Raw genomic sequence first — 27749 nt, 5'->3', positions numbered from 1 at the left:
CGCTTGAATACTCTAATTGTCTTATGAATCCACGACCCTGCATATAACTGTTACAATTAGCATGAAATCCCGACCGATGGCTGAAACGGCTCTGAAGCGGCTTAGTTCACCGGTGAATTACAGTGTATTGAGCTACGTATTGCATTTCCTTCTGTGTGTCAACCCTACATCCTGAACTGCTCCCTGGGCACAGTGCTAATACAGCAGCAGTACCTGTACGTTGTCATGTCAAAATTTCAGTGAATGAACACTGGAGAAACATAACAAAACATACAACACGCACTAGGAGAAGTAAACGACTATTAAAGCCTGCCCCTGTCTACGTCTCACAATGCCGGCCGTAAAGCATCGCTGACTGACTACAGCCCACTTTGGAGGCTTTATGCGATCCCGTATAAATAGACGGCGCTTGACCCATAATTAAAATTTGAACAGTGGAAGACTGGGCTCTCTATTATTGTTTTGCTTTCAGTGATGTTTACTATTCTATGAAGTAGTTCGCCCAATTAGCAGGAAAAAAATCTATGTAACGCATGTAACATTTTTTTTACCGTCAATACAAAAAGACATCTGGTGGAAGTGCTCCTTACTTTCGTACTAGACACCCTGCGCACTACAAAGCTGTGGATCGCCATGAATTAATGATCTAGATTTATGCTATAAGGATAGCTGCCGCACTACGGGTGCTTACATGAAATGACAAGGAACCTAATGCTCAAGCCGACAATCATGATGGTAGTTTCATTGTCAGCATCAACGGTCGGGAGTCTACAGCCGATGGAACCAACTACATTAAATTGAAGTTCATGGGATGACCCAAACCTAGCTTCAGACATTCGAGAGCGTCTGAACATTCAATAGGTAAAGCTCTGAGGAAGAGATGCGTTCCAACTTTATTTCATGCGAATGCAACCAGCGAATGAATCGAAGATTGAGAGTCTGCGTTGAAGACGGAGAAGCGATTTCGCAGCATGTTCTTCAAGGCGTTCATATAAGTCATACAAGGAGACTGGGCCCTAACTCATCCTAACGCCCGAGTACAACTAAATGATGAGAACGTCATGATATGCACGGAAAAATGATGCGTCTCTCTCGGCACGCCGACATTACAGAGGAAACGAAGACCCGCTTTCGACGTTTAGAGCAAAGTGAGATCATTTTGCCTGAATGATACGGATTCTGTCACAAAAACAATAAAGGGGCTGATAGATGGAATAGCACACTGTGGTATAAAGTTTGTAAACAGGGATAAAGTGCCTCAGACAGGCTGGCCAACGTTTCGAAAGGAGGACCTATCTTCGTCAAAAGAAGATAGGTCCTCCTATCGAAACGTTGGCCAGCCTGTCTGAGGCACTTTAGCCCTGTTTACAAACTTTATACGACTCTGTCACAGTGTTTCATACTGCAACTGCCATTGCTTCCGTGCGTAACCTTGAGCGACTTCCCAAGTAAGGCATGTCTTTGATGAACCAGGCCATTAGTCACTATGCTATCATTGCGAAGGAACGAGTCAAGTCTACCACCAGGGGCCATCCATGCCAGCGAAATGGGACTGCGAGGCTTCGGCGCAAAGCACCCGTCTACACCAGGTCGAACGTCGTACAGGCTTTACCAGATACCGGTCACCAGGAAAGTTGAGAGTTTTACGGTTTTGCTTTCGCCATAGTCAGGTCAGTACATCTCACCGCAGCCCCGACCATACACTGGCCAAACCCTGGACGGTACGTTAGCGCTCGTCTTGAAATGTGAAAACAGTACGAATTGAAGTTCAGTTGGTTTTCGTCAAAATGCCGAGGACCCACGGCGCTGACAAAGGCAACACAATAATCATGTCTACATCGTAGCAACGACACCCCGCCCTAGGAGTAATCCTTTAAGCATAAAATGCCCCTCCTTTGTCAAGCCAAACGGCCTGGTCTATTTTCAAGCGCATGTCAAAGAGCCTTTGCTCAATATACCCAACGTACAAGTGTGTGATACACACAGCGTTCTGCGTCTTGAATCGCCGACCTCTCGCGTATTTGAATGATGTCATCGTCCTTGCTGTGACTTTCGACAACCATCAATGGTGACTTCGAAGAGCACTTGATGCAATCAAGTCATCAGTGCTCACTAAAAATGTACAATAGTGTCATTGGTGTCAGAAAACTCCTTCTTCCTGGGTCACGCCATTAAGAAGTCCGCAGTATATTCTGGCCTAATGAAGACAGCTGCTATCACAAAGCTTACGCAACCAGCCGAGAAGAAGCCAGTACACAAATATCCTGTCCTTTGCGCTTACTATAGGCGTTTGGTAAGTGGTAAACGACTTCTCTAGCATAACCACGGCGCATACACATCTGAGTGAACCAGCCGTCGAGTTCAAGTGGAAATCACCAGAGGTATGAATAATTCAAAACCTGGAATGATGCCAGAACTTGCCACGTCTACAAACTTCGATAAAGAGGCCAATACGGAAATGCAGTTCGACGTAAGTGGTATTGAACTCGCTGCGGGGGCATTCACAATAAAGCCAGATTTGAAAGGGTGACAGCCTAGGCTATTCAGTCGCTCTTGAAAGCTGGAGTCGTTCATTCTATGGGGGCAGAAAAGCATTTTGAAATTATTTGTGCTGCAGCAAAGTTCCGGCTTTACTATAAGGCAGACCGTTAAAAGTGTTTAGCCACCCCCACGCGCTATGTTGGCAGGAAGCCAAAAGGACCCATGAAGTCACCTCTTACGGTGGAGTCTCAGACTACATGAGATTCAATGTTGAGGCACCAACGTTGCTAAAGTTCAGCATCACCCAGTTGGAAAAGACAACAGGAATTCCTTTTGCAACTACAGAAATGTCTGTTTCACGACAGAAATTCGTGGCGTATCTGAAGTTGCGACAGACATTTCTGACGTTACGACAGAAATTCTGATGTCGCAATAGAAATATTCTGTCGCGAAGACCAAGAATTCTGAAGTCGCAACAGAAACAATAGTTCCGAAGTCATGACAACAGTTTTCTATCGTGACAGAGATTACCGTCCGATTACCTGCTTCGCGAGATCGCTTCCGTGTTTTATAGATTTCAGAATAGATGCGCCTCAAAATATCAGTTTTCTATAAAAATAATTTTTAAGTGGTCATTTAAAAATTATCCTCTGACGTAATGTTTTCAGACCGAGAAATTGATGGTGCCCTTCCCAAGTGGAAAATATAGAATTGACAGGGTGGGTCTATAGACTACATTTTTGGGTGGACGCCTTACAGCCGATTTCAACAGCACAAACTTTGTTTTAGATAATAATACTGCCTGCTTTAAATACAATCGAGCCTTCGCGGACACCGCATCAGCTCAATCTCAATTATTTAGAAGAGTCCAGACGTAGCGTATGCTTCTTTCATACGTGAGGTAACCGAGCAAGAACCTTTGATGTTTTTGGGTTCGGAGTAAACCCAAAATTGACTGAGTCACTCAGCAGCAAGCTTTGCTTGTTGAGGTTCCAAACAATTTCTTCGCACACTATTCGTTTACTGTTGTGGAAATGACGACCTGTAAAGATTTACTGGGTTTCAACCACCACAACAATGACTTTGGATAACTTCTACTGGTGTGAGCCATCCTGCTGGCTTTTGTCTTGATCACCATTACCTTAAAGAAGCTGAATATATTCCATTCAACATGCCTATCTGAAACTAATTGTAGCCGTCACAGTGCAGCGGAAGACTTCCCTTCGATGTAATACGGGTGAAAGGCATGCGATGGTAAGGCTTAGACAATATTAAAACTTTACGTTTACTGTCTACTGGAAAAGAGGTTGCATTTTGTTTTTTCCACAATTCACGCTAATTGATATACAAATCATTTCAGCTAGTAAAAAGTATGTTCAGGAACATTCAATATGAATTCTCTATTGTTATTCTTCCGGTATTTTTACTTCTTGCGCGCAATTTTTCTTTTCCTAATGTATCGCAATCACCGCTCAATATTTTACGCGCTTGGTTAAAGAGAATCAAATGCAAGTAATCGGTTACTATCCTTTGCAGGTACTTTGATCATTCACATTTCAATATAGCAATCTCTAATCGTCAGGATAACTAAAGTCGAGATTAATTTTTCGAAGTAAGCTAAAATCTTGGAGCACCACTGCTTCCCTCCGAAAACAGAAGTGGGGCCTCAAAGACGGAGATGACTGCCTACGTTATTGCAATCAGCATTACAGGCTGTCACATTGCACCGCGTCGTAAAAGTAAGTTTCAAGAATCTGAGCAACTTCAACAAAAATATATTTACAACTGTTCACCACCAGAAGCAGCAGTAGGATCTCGACGAGGAAGAAAAGACGGGCGTGTGAAAATATGTCTCATAGATAATACGTTTCCCCAGTGCCAATATGGTGTCTGGCTACCTTGTGTCAATGCTAATCGCATTAACATCCACAATAATTCTGGGAAGGCTTGTTACAGAATGTGTTATAAGAGGGCATACAAAGGGAACGTACCTTGTCAAGATCAAGCTTGTCCTTCTTCTTTTTAGGATCTTCATCTTTCACCTTGTCGGCCGCAGCTTTTAGCGCCGACTAGAAAAAAATTACAAAAACGATTTTAACAGACTATCTCGACAGGCTATCATAAACTGCTACACTAGTCACTAGTGCTTCTAACTTTATCCGTTTTTGTCTGACATGAGTGAAGACTGCATCCGTCAGCGTACGACTAGACGGGTGCAACTTCAGTCTTTCGGGAGGAAATGGCGGTAAAGAACAATGATGTTTGGAGTAAGGAGACCAGACCCTGAAATTATAAGATGGATCATTTATAAGAAGAACTGGAAGTTTATTGATGTTATGTTCATATATAGGCCAGAATGGATGGTCCACCATTAAAGGGATCACGCGTGCGCAGGCATGTCAAAATTTTCCTCGATCCCAACGATACGATCTCCTAGATTTGCATCATATAATTAGAGGTTGGTTACGCTGCCGCGTTTTGGCATGCCTGAAGCGGGCTGACAGTTCTGCCACCACTTGAAGCTAAGGCGCGAGCAAAGTGACAACTGAAATTTCAATGTTTTCTTGAAAAGTGGACAGCATTGCGAGCGCGCACACACACACACACACACACACACACACATATATATATATATATATATATATATATATATATATATATATATATATATATATATATATATATATATATATATATATATATATTATGTCCATTTGTGAGCGTGCCTACGTATGTGTACGGTGCTGTCGACTGTTAAAGAGAAATATGTGCGTGAAACCATACTTCTGAACACCATATATATATATATATATATATATATATATATCGTTACGAACAGGCCGCCAAGGTTAGATTACTTATTTACATAGGCAAACGTTCTTGGTAAACGCAGAGGCTGGTACGAATTTCACAGCTCCAGTAGTCAGTCTAGCACTTCGTCTTCGTCTCCCTCTTGTGCACACGGTCTTGTCCAAATTCCGCGTAACATAACCCCCAGCGGGTCGACCACCCTGCCGGCGCTTGTTAGAATGATAGCAACTAGATTAACGTCATGGCTTGAAGCGGGACACATAGACGACGTCAGTTCGAAGCTGGGATGACGATGGCTTGTCTTCAATACGGGCGATTTCATAGTTTATGTCACTTAATCGTCGTAATGCCGGGTACGGCCCGGTATAGCGTGACAGCAATTTTTCGGAGAGGCCGACGTCGCGAATTGGAGTCCAAAAAAGAAGATTTCTGGTAGAGAAGTCAAAGTTCCGGTGGCAACTTTCGTAGCCAGTTTTTTGTGGCGCCAGAGCCGCTGTAAGTCGATCATAGGCAATCTGGCGAACCATACGAGTTCAACCAACGGCGTGATGAACGTATTCTGTGATGTGTCGCGGTACCGATGGCAGCTGGGTGTGGAAAGGCAGAGTGGGATGGGGAGCAAACAAATGGCAGAAAGGCGAGAAACCGGTGGTATCCTGACGTGAATAATTGTGTGCAAATGTCACGTGGGGCAAAGCGCTGTCCCAAAAACGATGGCCTGCTGAAACGTACATAGACAACATCTCTGTAAGGGTGCAATTTAGACGTTCAGTCACTCGGTATGCTTGTGGGCGATATGTATTTGTGAGCCTATATTCGGTGCAGCAGGAACGAAGTCTTCGACAACTTGGGATAGGAAGCAGCGGCCATGATCTGTCTGCAGCTGCCTTGCCGCCATGCTTAAAAATCACATACAAGTAAAAAGTTTGCTACATCAGTAGCACAGCTCGTGGGCACGGCACGTGTAATAGTATAGTGGGTCGCATGGTCTCTTGCAACGGCTATTTATTTGTTCGCTTTAATTAGCATGGGAAAGGGACCAAAAAGGTTCGTGTCGACCCGATAGAAAGACTTTGTGGGGACATTGATTGAATGAACGTGGCCAGCAAGTTGCGCTAATGGCCCCTTTCGACGCTGGCGGGGTCGCAAGCCGCAACGTAACCTTGCAGAAAGTGGTGAACACCTTGCCTGAAGAAGCAACGTCGAACTCTGTCGTAAGTGCGGGAAGTGCCAAGGTTTCCGGCACTGGGTGCATCGTGAATCTCAGCACAGCAGTAGCACGGAGATCACGAGGTACAGCTAGCAGTACATCTGGTCCATCAAATCTGATACTTTGTTGATAAAGAATGTCGTCATGGAGCTCAAACATTCTGATTGAGCGATTTGATTGTTCTCCGATTTGATTGGCTCAGTGACGGACCGGAGCGAGTCGTCCTTTCGCTGCTCAGTAACGATGTCGCGAAAGTTAGAAATGGCCAGAATGGAAGCGTCGGCATCCTGTTCGTCATTGTCAGGAGACTTGACGAGATGACGAGACAAGGATTTAGGGTCTGGATGTAAGTGGCCGGACACGTACATCACAACGAATGAATACTCCTGAAGTCTGGGTGCCAAGCGACCACGGCGACCAGTTGGGTCTTTCAGTGACGATCGTCAGCAGTGAGCATGGGTGTCCGTGACGACAGCAAAGATGCGGCGAAACAAGTAAGGGTGAAATTTAGCCGCTGCCCATACTAGGGCGAGGCACCCGTGCTCGGTCATAGAAAAATTGCGCTCTGAAGGGGACAAGAGGCGATTGGCCTAGGGTATAACGCGCTCGACTCCATTTTGCTATTGGGCAAGGACAGCACTATGCCATGGCCACTGGCGTCTGTGCGAACTTGAGTTGGTGCATATCCATCAAGGTGGCGTAGTATCGGAGGCGTCGTTGGCCTTCTTCGAACAGGCCGGCGCCCTCAACACCCTCATCCGCTTGGTATGTCCTTGCTGAGAAGGCGATTCAATTCCCGTGCAATAACGGCAGAACATTTAACAAACCGATGAAAATTCGAGCATAAACCCACCAAGCTACGCACATCTTTTGCTGAGCAGGGTACACGAAACTTCTTGACGGCGTGAATCTTATCAGGATCAGGATCTATACCGGTAGCACTCACAAGGTAGCCATGAAGTTTTACTTCTCGGCTACCTACATACCACTCTACATACCAGTCTACATACCAGTCTACATACCAGTCTACATACCAGTCTACATACCAGTCTACATACCAGTCTAGGAAGACTGGCTACATACCAGTCTTCCTAAAAACTTCAAGAATATCGGCCAAACAATTGAGGTGGCTGTCAAACAGGGGAATATGCGATGAAATCATCCAGATAACATAGGCACGTGGTCCACTTATAGCACTGAAAGACAGAGTGCATCACTCTTTCGAAAGTTCCTGAGACGCTAAAAAATCCGAAAGGAATAATCTTGAAATTATAAAGGTCGTCTCGTGTAACGAAAGCTGTCTTCTCACGTTCCAGTTCATCAACCATATTCTGCAAATAACCGGATCGGAGGTCGATTGAAGAGAAGGATTTGGATCCGTGAAGGAAGTCGAGAGCGTCATCAATCAGAGGGTACACGTCCCTTTTTGTGATCTTGTTCAGTGATCATCGCCAGAAAATCGCCAGCTGTCACCCTTCTTCTTGACCAAGACAATCGGTGATGCCCAAGGAGTCAAAGAGGGCTCAGTTACACTTTCGGTTGGCATCTTGTGTACTTGAGTTTGGATATCTTGGTGTTCTGTGTAAGACATGCGGTAGGGACATCGACAGCTAGGACTAGCATCACCGATGTTAGTTTTGTGGGTCACAACGGAAGTCTGTCGCAGTGGCAAATCCTCAAAGTTAAAGATATTGCTATAAGACAAGAAGACACGATAGAGATCTGCAGCCTGTTCGGGACGCCGGTCATGAGCGATCACCTTTGAAGACATGCCGGGATCGGACACTGCGCATCTGGTCGGGCAGCAGGTGGCTTTAGACGAGGACGGAACATCCCATACGGAGTGGGCAGTATCGTCGATCGATGAAGCATTGCCGAGCGACAGGCCTTCCGGGAGAACTTGCCTACATGAACGAAAGTTTAAAATAGCAAGGAATACGCTGTTGTTGGTAATAGTCACAATGACACGAGGCATGGCAACTGTGGGTAGCAGGAGAACACGGAGAGAATGAGTCAGCACATAGTCAGCGTCAGGAATAGATGGGAAGCCCGTCAAAGTATGGACATGGTGGCTTGAGGTAGAAACTGTACGAAGTCTGCAGAACATAAACGAGGATCGCCTTAGTTTAGAGGACAGCAGTGATTAGGCAGCTCGAGTTGCAGGAGGCCCGCACTGCAGTCAACCAGTGCCAGTCTAGGCTGAAAATAAAGTCATGGGGGCAACGTTCCAGAACGGTAAATAGAACGGAAGTGTTTAAACTGGCAACAGTTGTTCAGGCAGTGCATATGCCAATGATAATGGACGTTGCTCCGACAGCAATCCGGATAGCACCAGATGCGCCAGGTGTAAGGACTCCCCTTAGGCGGCAACGAAGACGGTTGCTCATTACCGAGACATGGCTCCGGCATCAAAAAGCGCTGGGACAAATACACCGTGAACGTGTACACGGACTGATCGGAAGGATGAGAGGCTTTGGCCGAGACATCGACAATGCAGCATCACCTGCTAGAACTACATATTTTAGTTTTCCAAAGGTATACACCCAGGCCGGAATGACGGCGACGGACAACGGCGCTGGGGTGACTTGGATGAAGCGCGATGACTGCAGCGAACTGGACTAGTGACTGCGCGGCGATGGCTATGAACGACGCCATGCGGTCGCAGCGTCATTGGGGTGCATGTTCGGCTCGGCTGGCGGCTGGATATGACGCAAAACGCCGTCTGGGAGAGGGCTGTTTGAGAATGGCACCGACGATCAGCGGTTGCGACACTATCGGGCGACTTGACCAACGAGGCTTGGATACGCGACAAGTGAAGCAAATATGTCGGTCATCCCGTGTTCGCCTCTCCGCCATGTTGCGAGAACCTCGAGGGACCTCGAAGGACGTTCGGTTTCCCGGGAACTGGTCATGGTGCAATCTGGCTGCAAGCCGTCGTTGGCGAGGTCTAGGCGCACAATGGCCTGAACAAGGGGAACCATACATATCGTTGACATACATCATCGACAGATGGCTACAGAGCCACAGGGCCTATGACTTCTAGCTCACGGTGCACAATCTTCGTCAACTGCTCTGAAGGCTGCCGCGCAGGACCGTCTTGCCGGTCTTCACAGGATGATGGTGCAGCCGTATGGTGAAGCAACGCAAATGATTGGTAGGTACGACGGCTTTTCACCTGCACAAAACTCTTGTTCTCCGCGATAACGTAATTAATTGAAGTACAGTTCTTAGAAATGAGTAAACGTAAGGCTACATTGGCGATACCTTTAAACACATGTCCGACTTTTTCAGACTCCGGAATTTCAGCGTCGGCCTTGCGGCAATGTGCGAGCTCGTTTTGTATGCAAGTGATGTCACCTTTTATGGCAATGACCTACCGGCCCAACGGTTTCCGTTAAACATCTCGGAGAGTTTGCTTGCAGGACCCCAGTCACGGAGTTCTGTTTCCTGATTTTGAAACCAAATTTGTGCTGTTCCCACCAAGTAAAAGATTATGTTCGCCAGCATGTTTGCGGGATCCCATTTAATGTGATTGCTGACCTGCTCTTACATCTCAAGTAAGTCGTCGGTGTCGGCGCCATCAGTGCCGGAGTATGCTCCGAGATCACGCGAGAACGTGAGTGCGAGAGTAGACACAGTCGACGTGGGCGCTGTCGAACCAGGAACCATCTCCTACGACATAGGTCAAGAACTGAATCCGCGGTCACTGCAAAGCTCTCTGCTGAGTCGCTACTCCGCACCTCCACCAAATGTTACGAAGAGAAAGCCCGACGTACAAACTTATGTATAACCATTTACGCCGGAAAAACTTAGTGGTAAGCGCGCAGTCTGGTACACTGGTCGCAGCTCCAGTGCGGAGACAAACACTTCCGTTCCGTCTCCCTCTTGCATGCATGGTCCTTTCCAAATGCACCGTAACAATACATATACATGCAGTGGCAATTTCAAAATCCATGTACGAGTTGTGAGTGGGCTCCACGTGTTAACAAGGATGGTTATTTGCCATTCCACGCTCTATTTACAAATGTTGTTAGAAATTTATATTAGTAAAATTACATTATATTTGCAGGCGAAGCATACCACAATATTTTAGGCTAAGTACTAATAAAGCTCAGGCGTAGTACAGTTTGTAACTTTATGGGATAACTGGAACAAGTTGTTCTTTTTATTACAAAATTGTATTGGCGGCAACACTCAGGGTGAATTTAGCCATCGCCTCGACTATTTTGTAAAGAACAACGGCCTTGAGATCCTGCGGGCCTCCTGCCAATTGACGCAGCGAAAAAGAAACTGCCAGCTGCCCCATTGCAGCACTGCGAAGCAAACTGTGCCATAGAAAATTCCTGGGCTGGTATGAATTCTGCAGTTTCGGCTGTGTTTTGCGACGGCATTCAGAGTAAGAAGAACACATAAGTCTGGCAACAATGTCTCCCAGCAGTACAAAAACATGATGGCTGCCATTTGGAAGCTGCGCCCGGAAATCAAGAAGTTGCTCGCCCCTTGGTGTTGCCGAGGACTTCAGACCGCCGCTGAGAGCGTTGCAAAAGACGGTCCATCGATTGCATCCAGAAAGAGACATGTCAATTCAATGCCTTACTGCGAAACTACTGTCGGCGGACAAGAAACGCCATGTTTCTTGACTGTGAATTCCAGTGGCTACCCCAGACAGAATACCTGCATCTGATTGTGTATACACCAGTTACGGGGGGGGGGGATATCATTGCCAGTCACCCCAGGTGTGTGCTCCTGCGGGGCGGTGGAGAGGCCCACGCGTTTTGGCGTGATGACGCCGGGAATGGCTACGCCAAGTCCATGCGACGGCGTTCTCCCGCTCTGTCGGTGCTGCCTCCAGGCTCCCCTCTGGGACAGCCCTGACCGACGCGATCGACGTGCCCCGAGCTGTTGGACAACTATGGGTGACCGTTGTCGAGAGTGGAGCAGACACCGTGGAGATCGCTTCATCTAGAGCGCTGATGTCGGCTGCACAACGCCATCATCGAGAGACTGACTGCTTAACCCTTCAGGTACGGCCCGCTCAGTCATCTTTTGGTCCCGCGACTTCATGACATTGCGAAAAACGATTGAAAAGCGCGTGCCATTTGAGATACATGCCTCTAATCTCGATACATATTTAGCATCGGCGTGGCATCGAAGAACTTTCAGTTGGGTGTGAAGCCAGCAATGCATACATTTGATGAAAACGAAAGGCAGCAGTGGTATAATATACAATCTGATGTCTCACTTGTGCTTAGTCGGCTGGTTGAGTAGCAGCTGCTGTTGCGTCAATCAAAACAGACACAATCAGAAGCGCTGGAATTGGTAAAGTACGATAAAAAGAAAAACGACAACATCCAAGAACGCGAAAGAAAGAAGCACGAGCGTGACAATGTCCCAACGGCCACGAGCAACGATCCTAAAATCATAATATTGAATACGCACCAGCCTATTGTCCTGAAGCAACCAGAGAAAACAATTACGAGACAATGGACAATACCTCATATGTCATAAATTTGTCAAGTAGTCCATTGTCTAGTGCACAACTAAATATCCTTTCGAGAGGCCTAAAGTTTTGTCCGGCGTCGGGAAGGATGAATATATTTCAGCTATTCCAAGTATTTGGAATAACTCCCTTCCACAGTCGAAACTGTGGAAGGGAGTAGTGAATAGCTACCTCCGACTTTCCGATATATCATGGAGGCATGGTGGCCAGTGCCGCAAATATACTTGGACATGTATATTTGCGTGGTTTAGAAACGCATTAAAAGGACTACGACCGACATCATCCCGTTCGCAGTAGTGAACGGAACAGTAGCGAAAGGGAAGGGTGGCCTTCAGGAACGGTACGGACGAAGGTGGTGTAGTGGTGGTACGGGACCGTAGCGACTACATAGCCTTGGCTTTCCGTCAAATGCGCAACTGCAACTTTTATACAGAGTACCTAAGGCAATAGGTAAGAATAATAGGCTAATAGATTCAGCGCAAAGCCAAAATTGACCTAGGCACCCAGCCGGAAGCTCTGCTTGTTGTGGTTCCAAACAATTCCTTCGCACACTATTCACAGAATATTATAGAGATTACCACATGTATAGCAATACTTTGGTTAAACAACCATCACAATGACTTTGGACAGCTTCTACATGTGTGAGTCGTCGTACTCGAATTTGTCTTGATCACCCTCATCCGAGAGAAGTTGAATATAATCCATAGAACGTGCATATCTGAAACTAATTGTCGCCGTCACAGTGCAGCGGAAAACTTCTGCACGAAGTAAGAAGCTTGCAAGAAATCCGAGGGTAAACCTTAGGCAACAGGAAAAATTGAACTTTTACTGTCTCCTGGAGAAGCTGTTGTCATTGTTTTAACATTTCATGCAAATTGATATGCAAATCATAAGAAAAAGTAAAAAAGCATGTTCAGGAACTTTCCATTTGAATTCTCCTTTTTAATCTTTCCGGAATCTTTACTTTCGCGCACAATTCTTTTTTTGCCTAGTGTATTTCATTCACCGCTTACTTCACACGCACTTGGTTAAAGATGAGTCAAATGTAACTAACTGGTTACTATATTTTGCAGATTGTTTAATCATGGGGATTTCAGTATAGCAATCCATAATATTCTTGATAACTAAAGTGGAGAATATTTTTTGAAGCAAGCTAAATTCTTGGAGAGCCACTGGCTCTCCAAGAATAGCACTTTGGAGCTCACGGACGAAGATGACTGATTACGTTATTGCAACCAGCATTACAGGCTGTCACATTCTACCGCGCCTAAGGTTCGAGAATCTGAGCAACTTCAACAAAGTTACATTGACAAACTCTTCTCCGCCACAAGCATCAACAGGAACTCGAAGAGCATGGAAAGTCGGGGCTTCTGAACAGATGTATAATAGATGATGTGTTTCGGCAGTGTCAATACGGTATCTGGCCACAATGCTGCAATGCTAATGACATTAGCATCCACACTCATCCTCAGAATGCTTGTGACAGAATGCTTTAGCCGAAAGCATACAAAGTTAACCTACCCTTTGAATGCTCCTTTTAGTTTTTTCATCAAGGTCGTCGTTCCTCTTGTCGGGATCTTTCTCTTTATTCTTGCTGGCTGGATTGGTCAGAGCCATCTAGAAAAGATTACAAAAAATCTATTTGAACAGACTACCTCGACAGGCTATCATAAGCTGCTATACTTGTCACTAGTGCTTCTAACTTCATCCGTTTCTGTCTAACATTAGTGAAGACTGCATGCATTAGCATACCGCTAGAAGGGTGCAACTTCCCAATTTTTACACATCCCTAGGGGTGGGCAAGACAAGCCGGGCGAAGGACAAAAGAAAGTACACGATACGACCACAGACTAAAAAGTGCTTTTCGTCAAACAAGTGAATACATAGAGAGAGAATGGGATCATGTGGTGAAATGACACGTACAAGTGGGGAAAGGGTGTCAGCCTATCTTGCCATGCAAAAACTCAATTTCTCTATTATTCACAGAGATAGAAGCTTAATCGACGCCTGTGCCTGAGTTCACATGCATGAAGTAGGCTTCCAAAATCTCGCAGTCCATTGGATTGCCATTTTTATAATTTGTTTCGGGTTTTTCCAACAAAGGTTTCCGTGGGCAATTTAGATAATACGTTGCCATATTCGAGCCTGTTGCATTCCTAATCGCTCCTTTGCGCTCCCTAAGGCCGCGTATTGTCGAAATTGCCCATGCAAACCTTTGTTAGGAAAAACCGAAATACCGTGTAAATTAGAAAATCAATTCTACCGCGAGATTTGGGAAGCCTACTTCACACATATCAACTCTGGCGCATGCGTCAGCCGGAATTCTATCTCTCTGCACGATAAAGAAACTGAGTTTTTGAATGGCAAGGTAGGCTGACACCCTTTCACCACATGTACGCATCACGTGATCACATGATCCCAATCTTTGTATATTTATTCACAGTTAGCGCTCATATCCGTGCACCTTCTTCTTTCGTCTGGGTTGCGCGCCCACTCTTAGGAGTATGTTCAGTCACCAACTCGCCCAGCTTGCGGTAATTCACAGTCTTCCTGGAGGAGATGGTAATAGATAACAATGACATAAATTTCGGCAAGGACAGCAGACCCTGAAATTATAACCTTGATTATTTATAAGAAGAACCGGAAGTTTATTGACGTTTTGTTCATATAAAGGTACAGAGTGGCCACTGTTATAGGATTGCTTGTGCCCAGCCGCGTCCGGATCTTTCTCTAGGGTAACAATACAATCACCTAGATTTGCAGGAGATAAGTGGAGATACGTAGTGGGTGGCGTACTTTGCTTTTTCATTCCCACAGTCGGCCACCACTTGCAGCTAGGATGCCAGCAAAGTGAGGGGAGAAAATTTCAGTCTTTCATTAAACAGTGGGCCGCACTATATATGTATGTATGTATATATATTATGTATATATATATATATATATATATATATATATATATATATACATATATATATATATATATATATATATATATATATATATATATATATATATGTGTGTGTGTGTGTGTGTGTGTTTGTGTGTGTGTCTGTGTGTGGGGGCGTGTGTGTGGGCGTGTGTGTAGACACAGTGGCTATCTCAATTCTAAGTACGAGTTTGAGATGGCTCCTCGTGTTAACAAGGTTGGTTGTTTGTCATTCGGAGCACCGTTTAAAATGCCGTAGTAAATAGTATTCGTAAAATAAAATTTTGCAGGCCTAGCATACAACGACTTTTGTGCGAAGTTCTAATAACACCAAGGCGTAATAGAATTTGCTAAATTAGGCTAGAATTAGAACAGGTTGTTTTTTTTATTGCAATATTGCATTCACGCCAACACTACACGTGAACTTAGTCGTCGCCCTGATGTTTTCTGTAAAGAACAACCGCCACGAGATCCTGCGCGCCTCCTGCCCCACGTAGCGCTGGGGAAAAGCAGCTGCGTGCTCCCCCATCGCATCATTGCGTATCAAGCAGTGCCAGAGAAAATTCCTGGGGCCGTATGGATTCCGCACTTTCGGTTGTGTTGCGCGTTGGCATTCACAGTAAGAACAACCTTGGAAGCTTCCTCCCTTCTACAGTACACAAAGGGTCAAAATATGGCCAGGCAAAGTATATCTAATATGTCAAAGAAATTTCGGGTCTCTCGGCGTGATGCAACTTGACGTACAGTCTGCGTCGTACACTTTAAAATCTAAAGGCGTCAAAAAGTTCTAGTCTACTCTGCCGGTGGAGTTATTGCATGCCATATGTATGACGCTTCTCCTTCAGTAAATGCACTCTACCGGGGGTAGCGTAGATGTACTATGCTACTACCAGAAGAAGTAGTAGATTTGGAATATTTTGATGTAGGCATGAAGTAGGCTTCCAAAATCTCGCAGTCCATTGGATTGCCATTTTTATAATTTGTTTCGGGTTTTTCCAACAAAGGTTTCCGTGGGCAATTTAGATAATACGTTGCCATATTCGAGCCTGTTGCATTCCTAATCGCTCCTTTGCGCTCCCTAAGGCCGCGTATTGTCGAAATTGCCCATGCAAACCTTTGTTAGGAAAAACCGAAATACCGTGTAAATTAGAAAATCAATTCTACCGCGAGATTTGGGAAGCCTACTTCACACATATCAACTCTGGCGCATGCGTCAGCCGGAATTCTATCTCTCTGCACGATAAAGAAACTGAGTTTTTGAATGGCAAGGTAGGCTGACACCCTTTCACCACATGTACGCATCACGTGATCACATGATCCCAATCTTTGTATATTTATTCACAGTTAGCGCTCATATCCGTGCACCTTCTTCTTTCGTCTGGGTTGCGCGCCCACTCTTAGGAGTATGTTCAGTCACCAACTCGCCCAGCTTGCGGTAATTCACAGTCTTCCTGGAGGAGATGGTAATAGATAACAATGACATAAATTTCGGCAAGGACAGCAGACCCTGAAATTATAACCTTGATTATTTATAAGAAGAACCGGAAGTTTATTGACGTTTTGTTCATATAAAGGTACAGAGTGGCCACTGTTATAGGATTGCTTGTGCCCAGCCGCGTCCGGATCTTTCTCTAGGGTAACAATACAATCACCTAGATTTGCAGGAGATAAGTGGAGATACGTAGTGGGTGGCGTACTTTGCTTTTTCATTCCCACAGTCGGCCACCACTTGCAGCTAGGATGCCAGCAAAGTGAGGGGAGAAAATTTCAGTCTTTCATTAAACAGTGGGCCGCACTATATATGTATGTATGTATATATATTATGTATGTATATATATATATATATATATATATATATGTGTGTGTGTGTGTGTGTGTGTGTGTGTGTGTGTGTGTCTGTGTGTGGGGGCGTGTGTGTGGGCGTGTGTGTAGACACAGTGGCTATCTCAATTCTAAGTACGAGTTTGAGATGGCTCCTCGTGTTAACAAGGTTGGTTGTTTGTCATTCGGAGCACCGTTTAAAATGCCGTAGTAAATAGTATTCGTAAAATAAAATTTTGCAGGCCTAGCATACAACGATTTTTGTGCGAAGTTCTAATAACACCAAGGCGTAATAGAATTTGCTAAATTAGGCTAGAATTAGAACAGGTTGTTTTTTTTTATTGCAATATTGCATTCACGCCAACACTACACGTGAACTTAGTCGTCGCCCTGATGTTTTCTGTAAAGAACAACCGCCACGAGATCCTGCGCGCCTCCTGCCCCACGTAGAGCTGGGGAAAAGCAGCTGCGTGCTCCCCCATCGCATCATTGCGTATCAAGCAGTGCCAGAGAAAATTCCTGGGGCCGTATGGATTCCGCACTTTCGGTTGTGTTGCGCGTTGGCATTCACAGTAAGAACAACCTTGGAAGCTTCCTCCCTTCTACAGTACACAAAGGGTCAAAATATGGCCAGGCAAAGTATATCTAATATGTCAAAGAAATTTCGGGTCTCTCGGCGTGATGCAACTTGACGTACAGTCTGCGTCGTACACTTTAAAATCTAAAGGCGTCAAAAAGTTCTAGTCTACTCTGCCGGTGGAGTTATTGCATGCCATATGTATGACGCTTCTACTTCAGTAAATGCACTCTACCGGGGGTAGCGTAGATGTACTATGCTACTACCAGAAGAAGTAGTAGATTTGGAATATTTTGATTCTTCTGTGCAGATGGAGTGTATCTGCGGTATTTTTTGATACTGCTTCAGTGCACGCACTTAAAGCAGCCTTGCCCCTGCTTGTAAATACAGTGACTGATTTGTTTCAGAAATTATATGAGATGGAACCTCCAATTTTAAAGGATAGCAATTATGCTTACAAACGTGACAGTGCTTGTTCCAGGCTGTCAACGACATCGTATGTGCCTCAAAAGGCATAAACGGCCACCCTAAGCTCTCCAAAGATTTGACGTATATGACGATCTCTTAATGCGTTTTATATGTATAGTCTGGACATAGATACCCTGGATGTCTGCGATGATCACAGCCACAAATCTTGGTATAAGTATACTCCTTTAAAATTACACATCCGTGTACTTGCAGCTTCCGAGACAGGATTCCAGACACCATTCTTTTTTGGAATGAAGGGCGAAGCTGCAGCAGACTCAGAAATACTGCAAAAAGCATTGCCCATTGTGGAAAAATCAAAGAAAATCTCCGTTATTAGCCGAATCAGTTAAAGTACTACCTGAATAAGAACGAGCGCTAGCAATGAAAGACTCGCACATTTTATTCGACTCGCGTCATAGGCTAGTAAACCAGGTGTCTTGAATGACTAACGTGCAATAGAAACTGCGCAGCTTAGTCAGTGAGGAGAAATTCGAGACGGTTGCACGAAGTGAAAAATTTCTTTTAAATTCCTCGTGATTCTCAAGGAAGACAAGGGTTGGACAGGTGCAATATTTCAAAATAAACTACAAATGGGTCGAACCAGGCAATGTTATCTGGTAAAAACACTCACCACCCCCTCCCACAGTTTATAACGAAGGATCAGAAGGATGAGAAGGATCAGAAGAGCAACTACGAGCAAAAATTGAATCATGAGAAAAGAAACCAGGAGGACATTAATGCGATCCCTCAAGTATAAGTATAAATCAACATGCCTTTCGCGCTACAACTAGTAGAAACAGTGAATATAATAAATGAAGCACATAGAGTGTATAAGGCACCCCTCTCCCTGGGTAAACAAGTGATGGATTGAACATAAGTAACGTGATGATTAGTTCCTAGGCTAGGCATGCATTAGAACTGCCACAGTAGCAGCCTGTGCACTTTGGACAGGCCAGTGGCACAGTATCAAACATCTATACGAATAGAAATACCTAAAAATAGCAAGTGAAAAACGCCGCAAACATACGGTGCAGTGCATGTGCTGTAACTATATAAAGATGGAATCTCAAAACATTTCCAAAAGAGTAAAAGCCGACAACACATCGCATTTCCACGGGCGCGGGTATCAGAAGGTTGCGTGTTCGAATCACTTCGGGGCCTCCATTTGTTGGGAGGTCGGCTTAGCGGAAGCAACGCATAGACGATCGGACAACTTGAGAACGGAGACGCGAGTGCCTTTACTCTAAAGTAAAAGCAGGTTTGCCGAGCTGCAGCGGTGCCACCATTGTCGGGCAGGCTCGTCGGATCGAGCAGGGGGCAAAGACCACCACGAGGAGGCAAACTATATTTTCGGAGCAAGGGGCAATGAGACACATGGCGGAAGTGACGGACGGTCGCTACAAGATCAATCTTCGAGCGTAATAATCAGAGCCGCTTCAAACTACCCTAATTGACCAAAGTAAGAAAGTGCGAGGAAAGCATCAAGCTAAAATATGGTGGGGTATCTCTGAATGAATTGTACTTGCAAACTTTTATGCCTGGATTGAGCTAATACCCAAAACCGTTGAGACTCAAATATTTTATTGCTTTCTAAAATCTGCTAGACTGTCAATTGTACACTACATTGTTCGGGCAGAAAATGTTAAACATTGACAATATCTCCAAGCTCTTACATGTGGTTTCTCCGTGAATAACATGGAATAAAACCCCTTACCTTTCAAATTTCAGAACCTAAACATTGTGAAATATTAGGTCACTTTTAAAACTAAGACAGAGACAATAAAAGTACGCCTCAATACACATACGGACTTGACAGACTTATCTAGTGGGGGGGAGGGGGGGAGAGGCCGGCGTCAGACTGTGTCAGCGTCCGTACTTACTGCCTGGTGATATCTGCTATGTTAGACATATGTTTCTCCTAGAGAGCATCAACACTGCAAGAAGCATGGCCATGCGTGGTCTCATTGAAGTGTTGGTCTATGTATGTTTAATGCGAAAGCCCTATATGCCCAATAAAACGAAAAATCTGGCGTCCCATTTCCTTCCGGTGCTATCATCTGATGGTAGCGAAACCCACGTGACCATGTGACGACGTGAACCTCCCGTGCAGGATGTGCTGCTGCTCACACTGCAAAAACACGCGGTGAATAGCGACGGCGTCGTGGCCAACACAAAAAAAAACGACCTGGCCAACTCCTGAAATTGCATTGAGGTGGCAGAAAGTGGAATAAGGTTGATTCCAGTAGATTAAGCTGGAATAAGGTTGATTAGGATGGGCTGGTCGTTGATTAAGGTGGATTACGATGGGTTAAGCTCGGTTCAAATTAGAGCAAGGCGGAGTGGAGCTTTGAGGTGGAGCTTTCACTTAAGATGACAACTCGGACACATATTCATGCTCTCCTCTTGAAATCATCTACGGATACTTCTGTGACTGTCAACATCTTTTTTTGGTGAGGGAAGGCCGCCAAATCAGCGATGTGAGATAGCATCTCTACATGTATTAAGTATTCGGGTCCATCTTTTCATGCGCTTACCATGTGTCTTATCTTACCATGCCTTTATATAATTTTTGAAAGGTGTACTTGAATTTATGGTAGCATTTCTTTATCTATTGCGGCGAAGCAATTTGTTCAACGTTCTGTTGAAATGCAGAAAATTTGGGAACTCATAGGTGCCCAAGATGGCCAGGAATATTTAAAAAATTATGATGCAGATCCAATGCATTTTTTGGGATCGACATGAGGCGAAACTTTCAACTAATGCTAAAATATATTTAGTAAAACTAAAGGCAATACGCTCAATTGCTCTTTTTTTATTTTTGAAGTTACCTCTGGCAGATGGCATCATTCTAACCCTTGATCTATATTACTCAATGAGGTGGCTATTACTCTAAGAGAAATGAAAATGCTTTATCGCTAAATTATTATAATTATGATAATTAACATTTTATTTATTTACTTTGCCACACATGTTTAAATGTACCAATTGTTCGCAAGGCGTATCCACTTGGAATGAATTCTCAGTACTGTACCATTTCGGGAATTCGTTCCATGTGGATACTGGCGCGCTTTCACTAGCTGCATTTCGTAGATGAAAAGATGTCGTCAAACACAGAAACAAAAAGTTACTTAGGGAAATTACGTTATTTACTTATTTAGGCGCTTTGATTTCTCGTAGAAGTAATAGCCGCTTCATTGAGTAACTTAGATCAAAGATTAGAATTGTACTATTTGCCCAATGCGACTTGTCAAAATTTGGACCTTGTAAAAAACTTCAGCTATAGATGCAATGAAGAAAAGCAGCCTTCCTATTTTATTTTCCTTTAGTTTTTCTTTCGTCGAGAATAGAGAAATACCTAAAGAACCTGAAAGTTTACCTGATGAAGGTTCAAGTGAAGAGTTGTTGCTATAACAAAGTCACCGCGGAAACGTTGGCTCCATAGACATTCATTGTTAGAACGCCACTGATCGCATGTTGCCGTTTTATTGTGAACACCTGTCATAGCACCTGATACGCAATGTTGTACATAATACTTAATGCTTGTAATAATAACTTTGCTTACCGCCAGGAAGTTCGGGCCCTGTTGTTGGCCAAGGCGCCGCGTGCGAGAGAAAGGAAGGTATGGTCAGTGCGATTGCGAAAAATATAGGCAATGATTTCAACATGCTAAATTTAGTGTCCTATACACTGCTTAACCGTAGGCCCTTTGAATTGAGAACAGATTTCTGAACACATCCGCCACCCCATGAACGCTTTACTAAATTCGCGTCAATCTAAACTAAGAGAAAGTAATAAGGTTGCGGGCCACACACACAAACTTTTTCTATCAGAAACAAGGATTGAATATGTTTCTGAATAAGCCTGTCTCATTTACTTTACCAAAATATTGAATAAGACCAAAAGAATGGTTTGATTTCGGGCACGATATTTTATTCATAAAATCAGCTTAGAGTGCTAATTGCGCCAGCAATGATAACTAGGTAATGAATTACTGAATTGAGTAAAACTTCGGCATTTATGTAGCATGTGTGGGACATACAAAGTGAGCCAAGATAAATGTAATGCGATTATTGTTAAGGAAGTAATGGCTCAAGAACTCAGGACACGGAAGAAATACTGCCCACTTGGACCAAATTTATTTGCAAAATGCGCCGCAAATAAAAAAAGAATATATGGCATGTGTTTTTCTTTTAATTCCTTGCAAGCATCTCTATGTGAATGAGTGTGCGAATTTTACTTTTAATATAGTCCTTTACAACAAAGTTATCAACGCTTGCTCAACATGAGGTGGAGAAAAATCTTGCTTTGAGGAAAACATTGAAAAATGCTTCAGACCCTCTCCAAAATGTCAGAAACAAGACATTTTGAACATAGAAGCCTCGCGGCCGCTTGAAGACATTTTAGAAGAAAAGCAAGTGTATAATTGGTACAAAAATGCCGGTTACTCTTAGAGATAGCAAAAATGAAAAAGAAAGAGTGTTTTGAATGATACTTAAATGAATGAAAGAGTAGCGTTTTTCGGAACCATTGCAACGTGCTTTCGCTTTCGCAAAGCAAGGGTGTGGGTTGAAAACCTCACTTTAACTCCCAAGCTAATGGAAATAAGAAGGTAATTCCTTGGTAACGCGTTCCTCAACCTTTAGGCACACATCAAATGTAAAAAAAAACAAAAAAAGAAACCTTAGGCAAAAAAGTGACTTTTCATTGTGGGCTTCCACTTAAGATAAATTGAAAGGTTACACTTCAGTAGTAACCATTTGATCATTCCTAGCGTGAAGAAGGCCATTGTAAATAAGAAAATGATGTAAATTAAAAATCAAAGTGGACCCTTCCGTTGTGAATCATGTCATTTTTGATGTGATCTCAGCATTGACTGATTTAGAGAGAGCAGCATAGAGGGAGGTTACAGGAAGATAACGTGAACAGCTCCAGTTTCTTGCGGGTGGCTGAAAATGAGGAGCAGCAGTGTAGCATTCGGCGCTTATTCTTTTGGAATTGAAACTAGGAAAACTTGCAGAAAGCTATTATAGACTCCTGGACAACCAGCCTGCCACTCTGGCTTGAGCGAGTATTTTTCTACAGTGCCTCTTGAAGAATCCGGGCTGTTTTGTGCAGATAGATGATATGGTGTTTGCGAACGTAGCATCCTCATAAAGTTCACAAAGCTCTGGAAAGGATGTACATACAAGCCCGCAAATCAACTGATTTGTGAACAGTGACAATTTGGACTAACAGCCATCACGCACTTCCGTTACACCACTTTTGACACGTGGTTCCAATTAAGCCCCTCTCTTTTCGTCTCTTAAAGCGTGATTTCAATGTCGGACGTCATTAAAAATGGTATATAGTGGGCTATGTTTCCATGGGCACGCACGAGGGGGTGCTAGAAAGCTTCTGGCTTTGGCAACATGCATGTAGAATAAAAAAATAAACTTGGCACCATATAAAAGCCTGAAATCTTGTTAAGCAATGGCGAGAACATGAGATGTGGGTGATTTCTAGAACTATGTTAATTTCATATAGAACCTGAGATGGCAGAGGCAGAAGCTCGTTTCCGGCCTTCGGAGTCACGGGGCATCATGAACTTCTTTTTCCTTCTGGGAAAATCTTCAAAGGACATTCACATTTAAATGTCAGAAATATTAGGGAAGAAATATCCTTCTTACAACATAGTAACAACCTGGGTTTTTTATTTCAAGACCAGGCATTTTACCATTGCAGATGGACGCCGCAGTAGGCGCGCTACAACCTCAACAGATCTGGCATGAAGCGATGCTTTCCATAATCCGATTCTTGAGGATAGGCGAATATCCGCCAGAAAGATAGCCCAGTTACTATACATCTGCCGTCAACGTGTTGGTTTCATTACTACCATTATTTTACTGAAGCGCAAGCTTTCAGTGAAGTGGGTGCCAAAATGTTTGAACAGTGAACAGAAAGAGGCACGAGTTGAGGCATCCAGAGCTATTTTGGCCAATTTCGATAATACGAAGAAATTTTTAGATAAGTTAGTGACTGAGGATGAAACGAGTCTCCACATTTATGACCCATAAACCAAGCAAGAGTTGAAGGAATGGCGTCACAGTGCTGCGATTGAAAAGTTCCGCATCCAAAAAAAAAGGCGAAAAGGTCATGTCGTCTATCTTCTGGGACAAATGCGATGTTCTTTTGTCGGGCTACCTGCATCAGCATTTTCGTATAACCGGAGAGTACTACGCCAGCCTCGTGGAGCAGTTGATGGAAGCAGTAAAGACGAAACACCGTAGGTAGTTGACCAAATGAATTTTTTTATGGAGGACAAAGCCCCTTCGGACACATGCAAGGGTACAAACTAAAGAGCCCAGGTCTCCCATCCCTGTGTTCACCTGCCCCGGCACCTGCTGGCTATCATCTGTTTCCTAACTTGAAGAAGCACCTGAAAAGCTGCCATTATGACGGAATTGTTGATGTCAAACATGCTGTTGAGACCTTGTTTGACGACCTATCACAATATTTTTGTGCAAATGCATAAGGAACGCCTAAATAACAATGTATCAAGTGCATCCTCCTCAGGGGGAATAGGTAGAATAAATGTGTACTTTCAAAACTTTTACTCCACTTTGTCTGTACAAAGCCAGGAACCTTTCAGTGCACCCTCGTATCTACGAAAGATATCCTGTTAGTGTGCAATTCTGCCACATCAGCTGCATTACTAGGAAGTAGAAAACATTTCCTACACAAATTGTAGAACGTGGTTACCTCAAAAAGACTAATCCTATATACCATGTGCAAGGACAAAGTACCTTACTTGAGAATACTGGGAAAATGAAGTGTTGATAAGTGTACACTGGCATGTGAATGCTTCCTGACAATAAAGATGAAGAAACTGCTCTCAAAGGTGGAGCGAAAATTTCCGGGTAGGTGAATATTTATTTTTTTTACTTTGATTTGCTTTTTATGGGGTCAAAGCGAAAGAAAAATTACGTAAAAGTGGCTTATTTAGTGAGTTTTCGTAGTGAGGCACAGTATGAAACCTAGACGCATTTGTTCAAAAGGGTGCACGCTTGACACTAGGGCTTGACATAATCAACAGATACCTGGACTGAATCCGAACGCATTTCCTTCAAACACGAAAGCACCCAGGTCAATGAAAGTAAAGGTTAAGTAAATGGTACTTTATAAGTGAAAGTGGGTAACAAATCAGAGTGAGGTAGCATGGGTGAACTTAAACCGACTCAGTAGAGGTTGACATGGACTAACGAAAGCGAAGCTTATGCCGCGGAGCATCTCTTGCCTCCAAAAAATTAAGATAAGCACACATGGCGCAGCTAGTAACATATTACAGTAATGCGCGAAGGAAGGTTTTCTTTTTCTTTCTTCGATGTCAGCTGAATGGTGGTAGTTCCGGGTTCCGATTACCCTCTCACACGATGCAGTATGGTTAATGAAGAGCGACCATACCCAGTGGCATATACCATTATGTGCCACTGGGAATTAGGGAGTAGCTAATGAAGAGTGGCACATAACCAGTAACACATACCCAGTGACACAGGTTATCGTCAAACGTGTTTATTGAACAGCGGCACCTACTCAGTCGAACATACCCTGTGACCCAGTTAGGCTCAAAGAGTGTTAATGAAGAAGGGTCCATACCTAGTGGCACGTACGCAGTGGCACATACCCAGTCACCGAACTTAGCGTCAAAGGGTTTCATTGAAGAGCGCACATGCGCAGATGCACAAGCCCCGTGACCCGATTTAGCACCTTAGGGGGTTAATGAAGAGCGACCCATACCCAGTGGCACATCATATCCGGTGACCCAAGCTGGCAGCAAAGAGATTCATTGAAGAGCGGCCCACGCACAGATGCACATGCCCCGTGAGCAAAATTTTTGTCAGAGGTGTACAGACAAGAGTTCCACATACATAGCGGCGCATAAATAGTGATTGAAGCTGGCATCAAGGAGGTTCACTGAAGAGTGCCACATAAGCAGTGGCAACTACCACAAGTTGACTTAAAATATGTTAGTGACAAGCGACAGATTGTGCGTGTCAGAAATCCGGTGACCGAAGACGGTGTGGTGGTTCGTGTTTAACCCGGTTCACTCAGCGCACTAGCCCCATGTTCAGCGCATAGACCATGTACTTCCCAGTGTTCCAAGTTGGCGTGATAACGAGGCACGGATAGGTGGATATGAAGAAATATATTGCATCTCGTAAGTTATTTGCAGTACTGTGCAAACTGCTTAACTCCTAAGCCAATAGAAAGACTTAGTGGCCCACGTAATTTGTTCATTCGCACCGCGTCGTTTGCTCAGCGGCTGCTGAATTCATGGTGGACCACACACTTGCGCATAGGTCATTGTAACGTGATTGTGCACGTGATTCATTGTAACTGTACATAACAGGTTATCTATAGTTACAATGAGTCACGTCTTCAATACCGCAAAAAATGAGCTGTATCTCCTCGGCAATATTCAGACAGTTACGGCCGGAACTGTTCACTGCCGCGCAAGGATATTGCCTGTGTACGTATCGTACCTATGAAATTGCTGCAAACGACTTGTTAGATGGGGTGCACACAGGCAGATATACGAGGTGCATGCTAGCGGAGACGTCAACTAGGCCATGCTTCATAAGTACGTGGCCTGTTTGTCATGGTAATGGTCGTGGTCATGGTCATGGTACATGGTCTGACAAACAGACCATGTACGTTTGTCAGATAACACGCCAAAATGTTCTTTGAGTTCTTTTGTTAGTCCAAACACCTTCAAAATGGCGTCCCGTAAAATTTGCTGCCCACGGGGGGCCTGCGTCAGTATTCAGGCAAATTTTTTGTGCTCTGACCATTCAGAAATACTTCGTATAAGTGAAGCCAACCTGCAAGGGAGGTCAAAAGCTCATGTAACTAATTCAGTAGGAAGAGAGCGTCCGGTTCATATGATTTCAACTGTGCAATGAAAAACTTCGGAAAAAGGACTTCAGACTGCTTACGTGTGGTAATGCGAAATATTGAGGTATGTCTAGTGAGAAGCGTGAGACAGCAGCACGGCTTCAGTGCACACCTCATTCATGACACATTTCGGGGGTGACAATACGGTGTGTAAGACCCTAGTTAGACGGGCAGGTCAACTGTGGTTATCTCGTTCATCCTTGGTTAACGCCAACCGTAGTGCGCCGGAGTTACACGGGTTATCTTGTTCGCGATTAATGCTTTGCACGAGCATGGTCCTTCGAAGCCGGAAACAGTGGCGTCGAGCCTAACGCTCATCACAGTTAGAGGCGCGCGCTTCCACTACTTGAGCGCAGGATGGCCAGATTATATTCGATGCTTATCAGCGCCTCCGTTGTCGCATTAGGCCAAATGATGCGCATTTTGGAAGATATTTGGGTAGCGCCCGCGCTTCACTCGGGAGAGGTACCTCCGCCATCTTGAACGTTTCCGAAACCACCATTACACTACACTGAAGTTGCTAAGTTCCGTTGGTGATCAACCGTGGTTAGCGGCTTAACTACCGTTGCACATGTCGTGTAACTGCCCTGCCCGCGTTTGGTGATAACCGTGGTTACGTTAACCACGGTTAAGGTCACCCATGTAACAGGGCTATAACAAGCCTTGTTTCATTGCTAATCTCAACCAAGTCGACAGTCATTGTGAAATGGGTTCTGTTAGGTGTTTATTTTTTTCTTATTGGCGTGCTGCCAGTATCAAATAGCGCCTACTACGGCCGCGATTGAGCTAGCGGCATCAAGTCTTGCAGCGCAACGCTTTGACCACTAATGTTCCAGAGCGTGTTTGTTTCATGAATAACTCTGGTCACGGGGGTTCGAGAACATGCAGCCAAAATGTGACACACGAATAATCTTGCATTCCGTCCTGGTCATGATGCGGTCGCGATGATCAGGAGTGAACCCCATGTCTTTGTGCTCAGTAGAAAGCCCAGCCACTGAACCTGTACGCCGTGTCAAATGTAAAA

General features: G+C 44.4%; 1 protein-coding gene across 3 annotated transcripts in view; it reads right to left on the bottom strand.

The window, feature by feature from the left end:
- The window catches only part of LOC135898171 (uncharacterized), a 143081-nt gene that overhangs the window by 17738 nt on the left and 97594 nt on the right, over window positions 1–27749 (bottom strand). For all 3 annotated transcript variants that reach the window (XM_065426974.1, XM_065426984.1, XM_065426993.1), the window contains 3 exons: window positions 21357–21374; window positions 13524–13619; window positions 4473–4550 (listed from right to left, as the gene is read on the bottom strand). In XM_065426974.1, coding sequence (XP_065283046.1) covers window positions 4473–4550; window positions 13524–13619; window positions 21357–21374 — 192 coding nt within the window. The remainder of the gene's footprint in view (window positions 1–4472; window positions 4551–13523; window positions 13620–21356; window positions 21375–27749) is intronic.

This window comes from Dermacentor albipictus, chromosome 10, assembly GCF_038994185.2.
Source record: "Dermacentor albipictus isolate Rhodes 1998 colony chromosome 10, USDA_Dalb.pri_finalv2, whole genome shotgun sequence".
NCBI classification, from domain to species: Eukaryota; Metazoa; Arthropoda; class Arachnida; order Ixodida; family Ixodidae; genus Dermacentor; species Dermacentor albipictus.
Note: the sequence above shows the minus strand (reverse complement) of the source record. Positions and strands in the feature narration are given on the sequence as shown.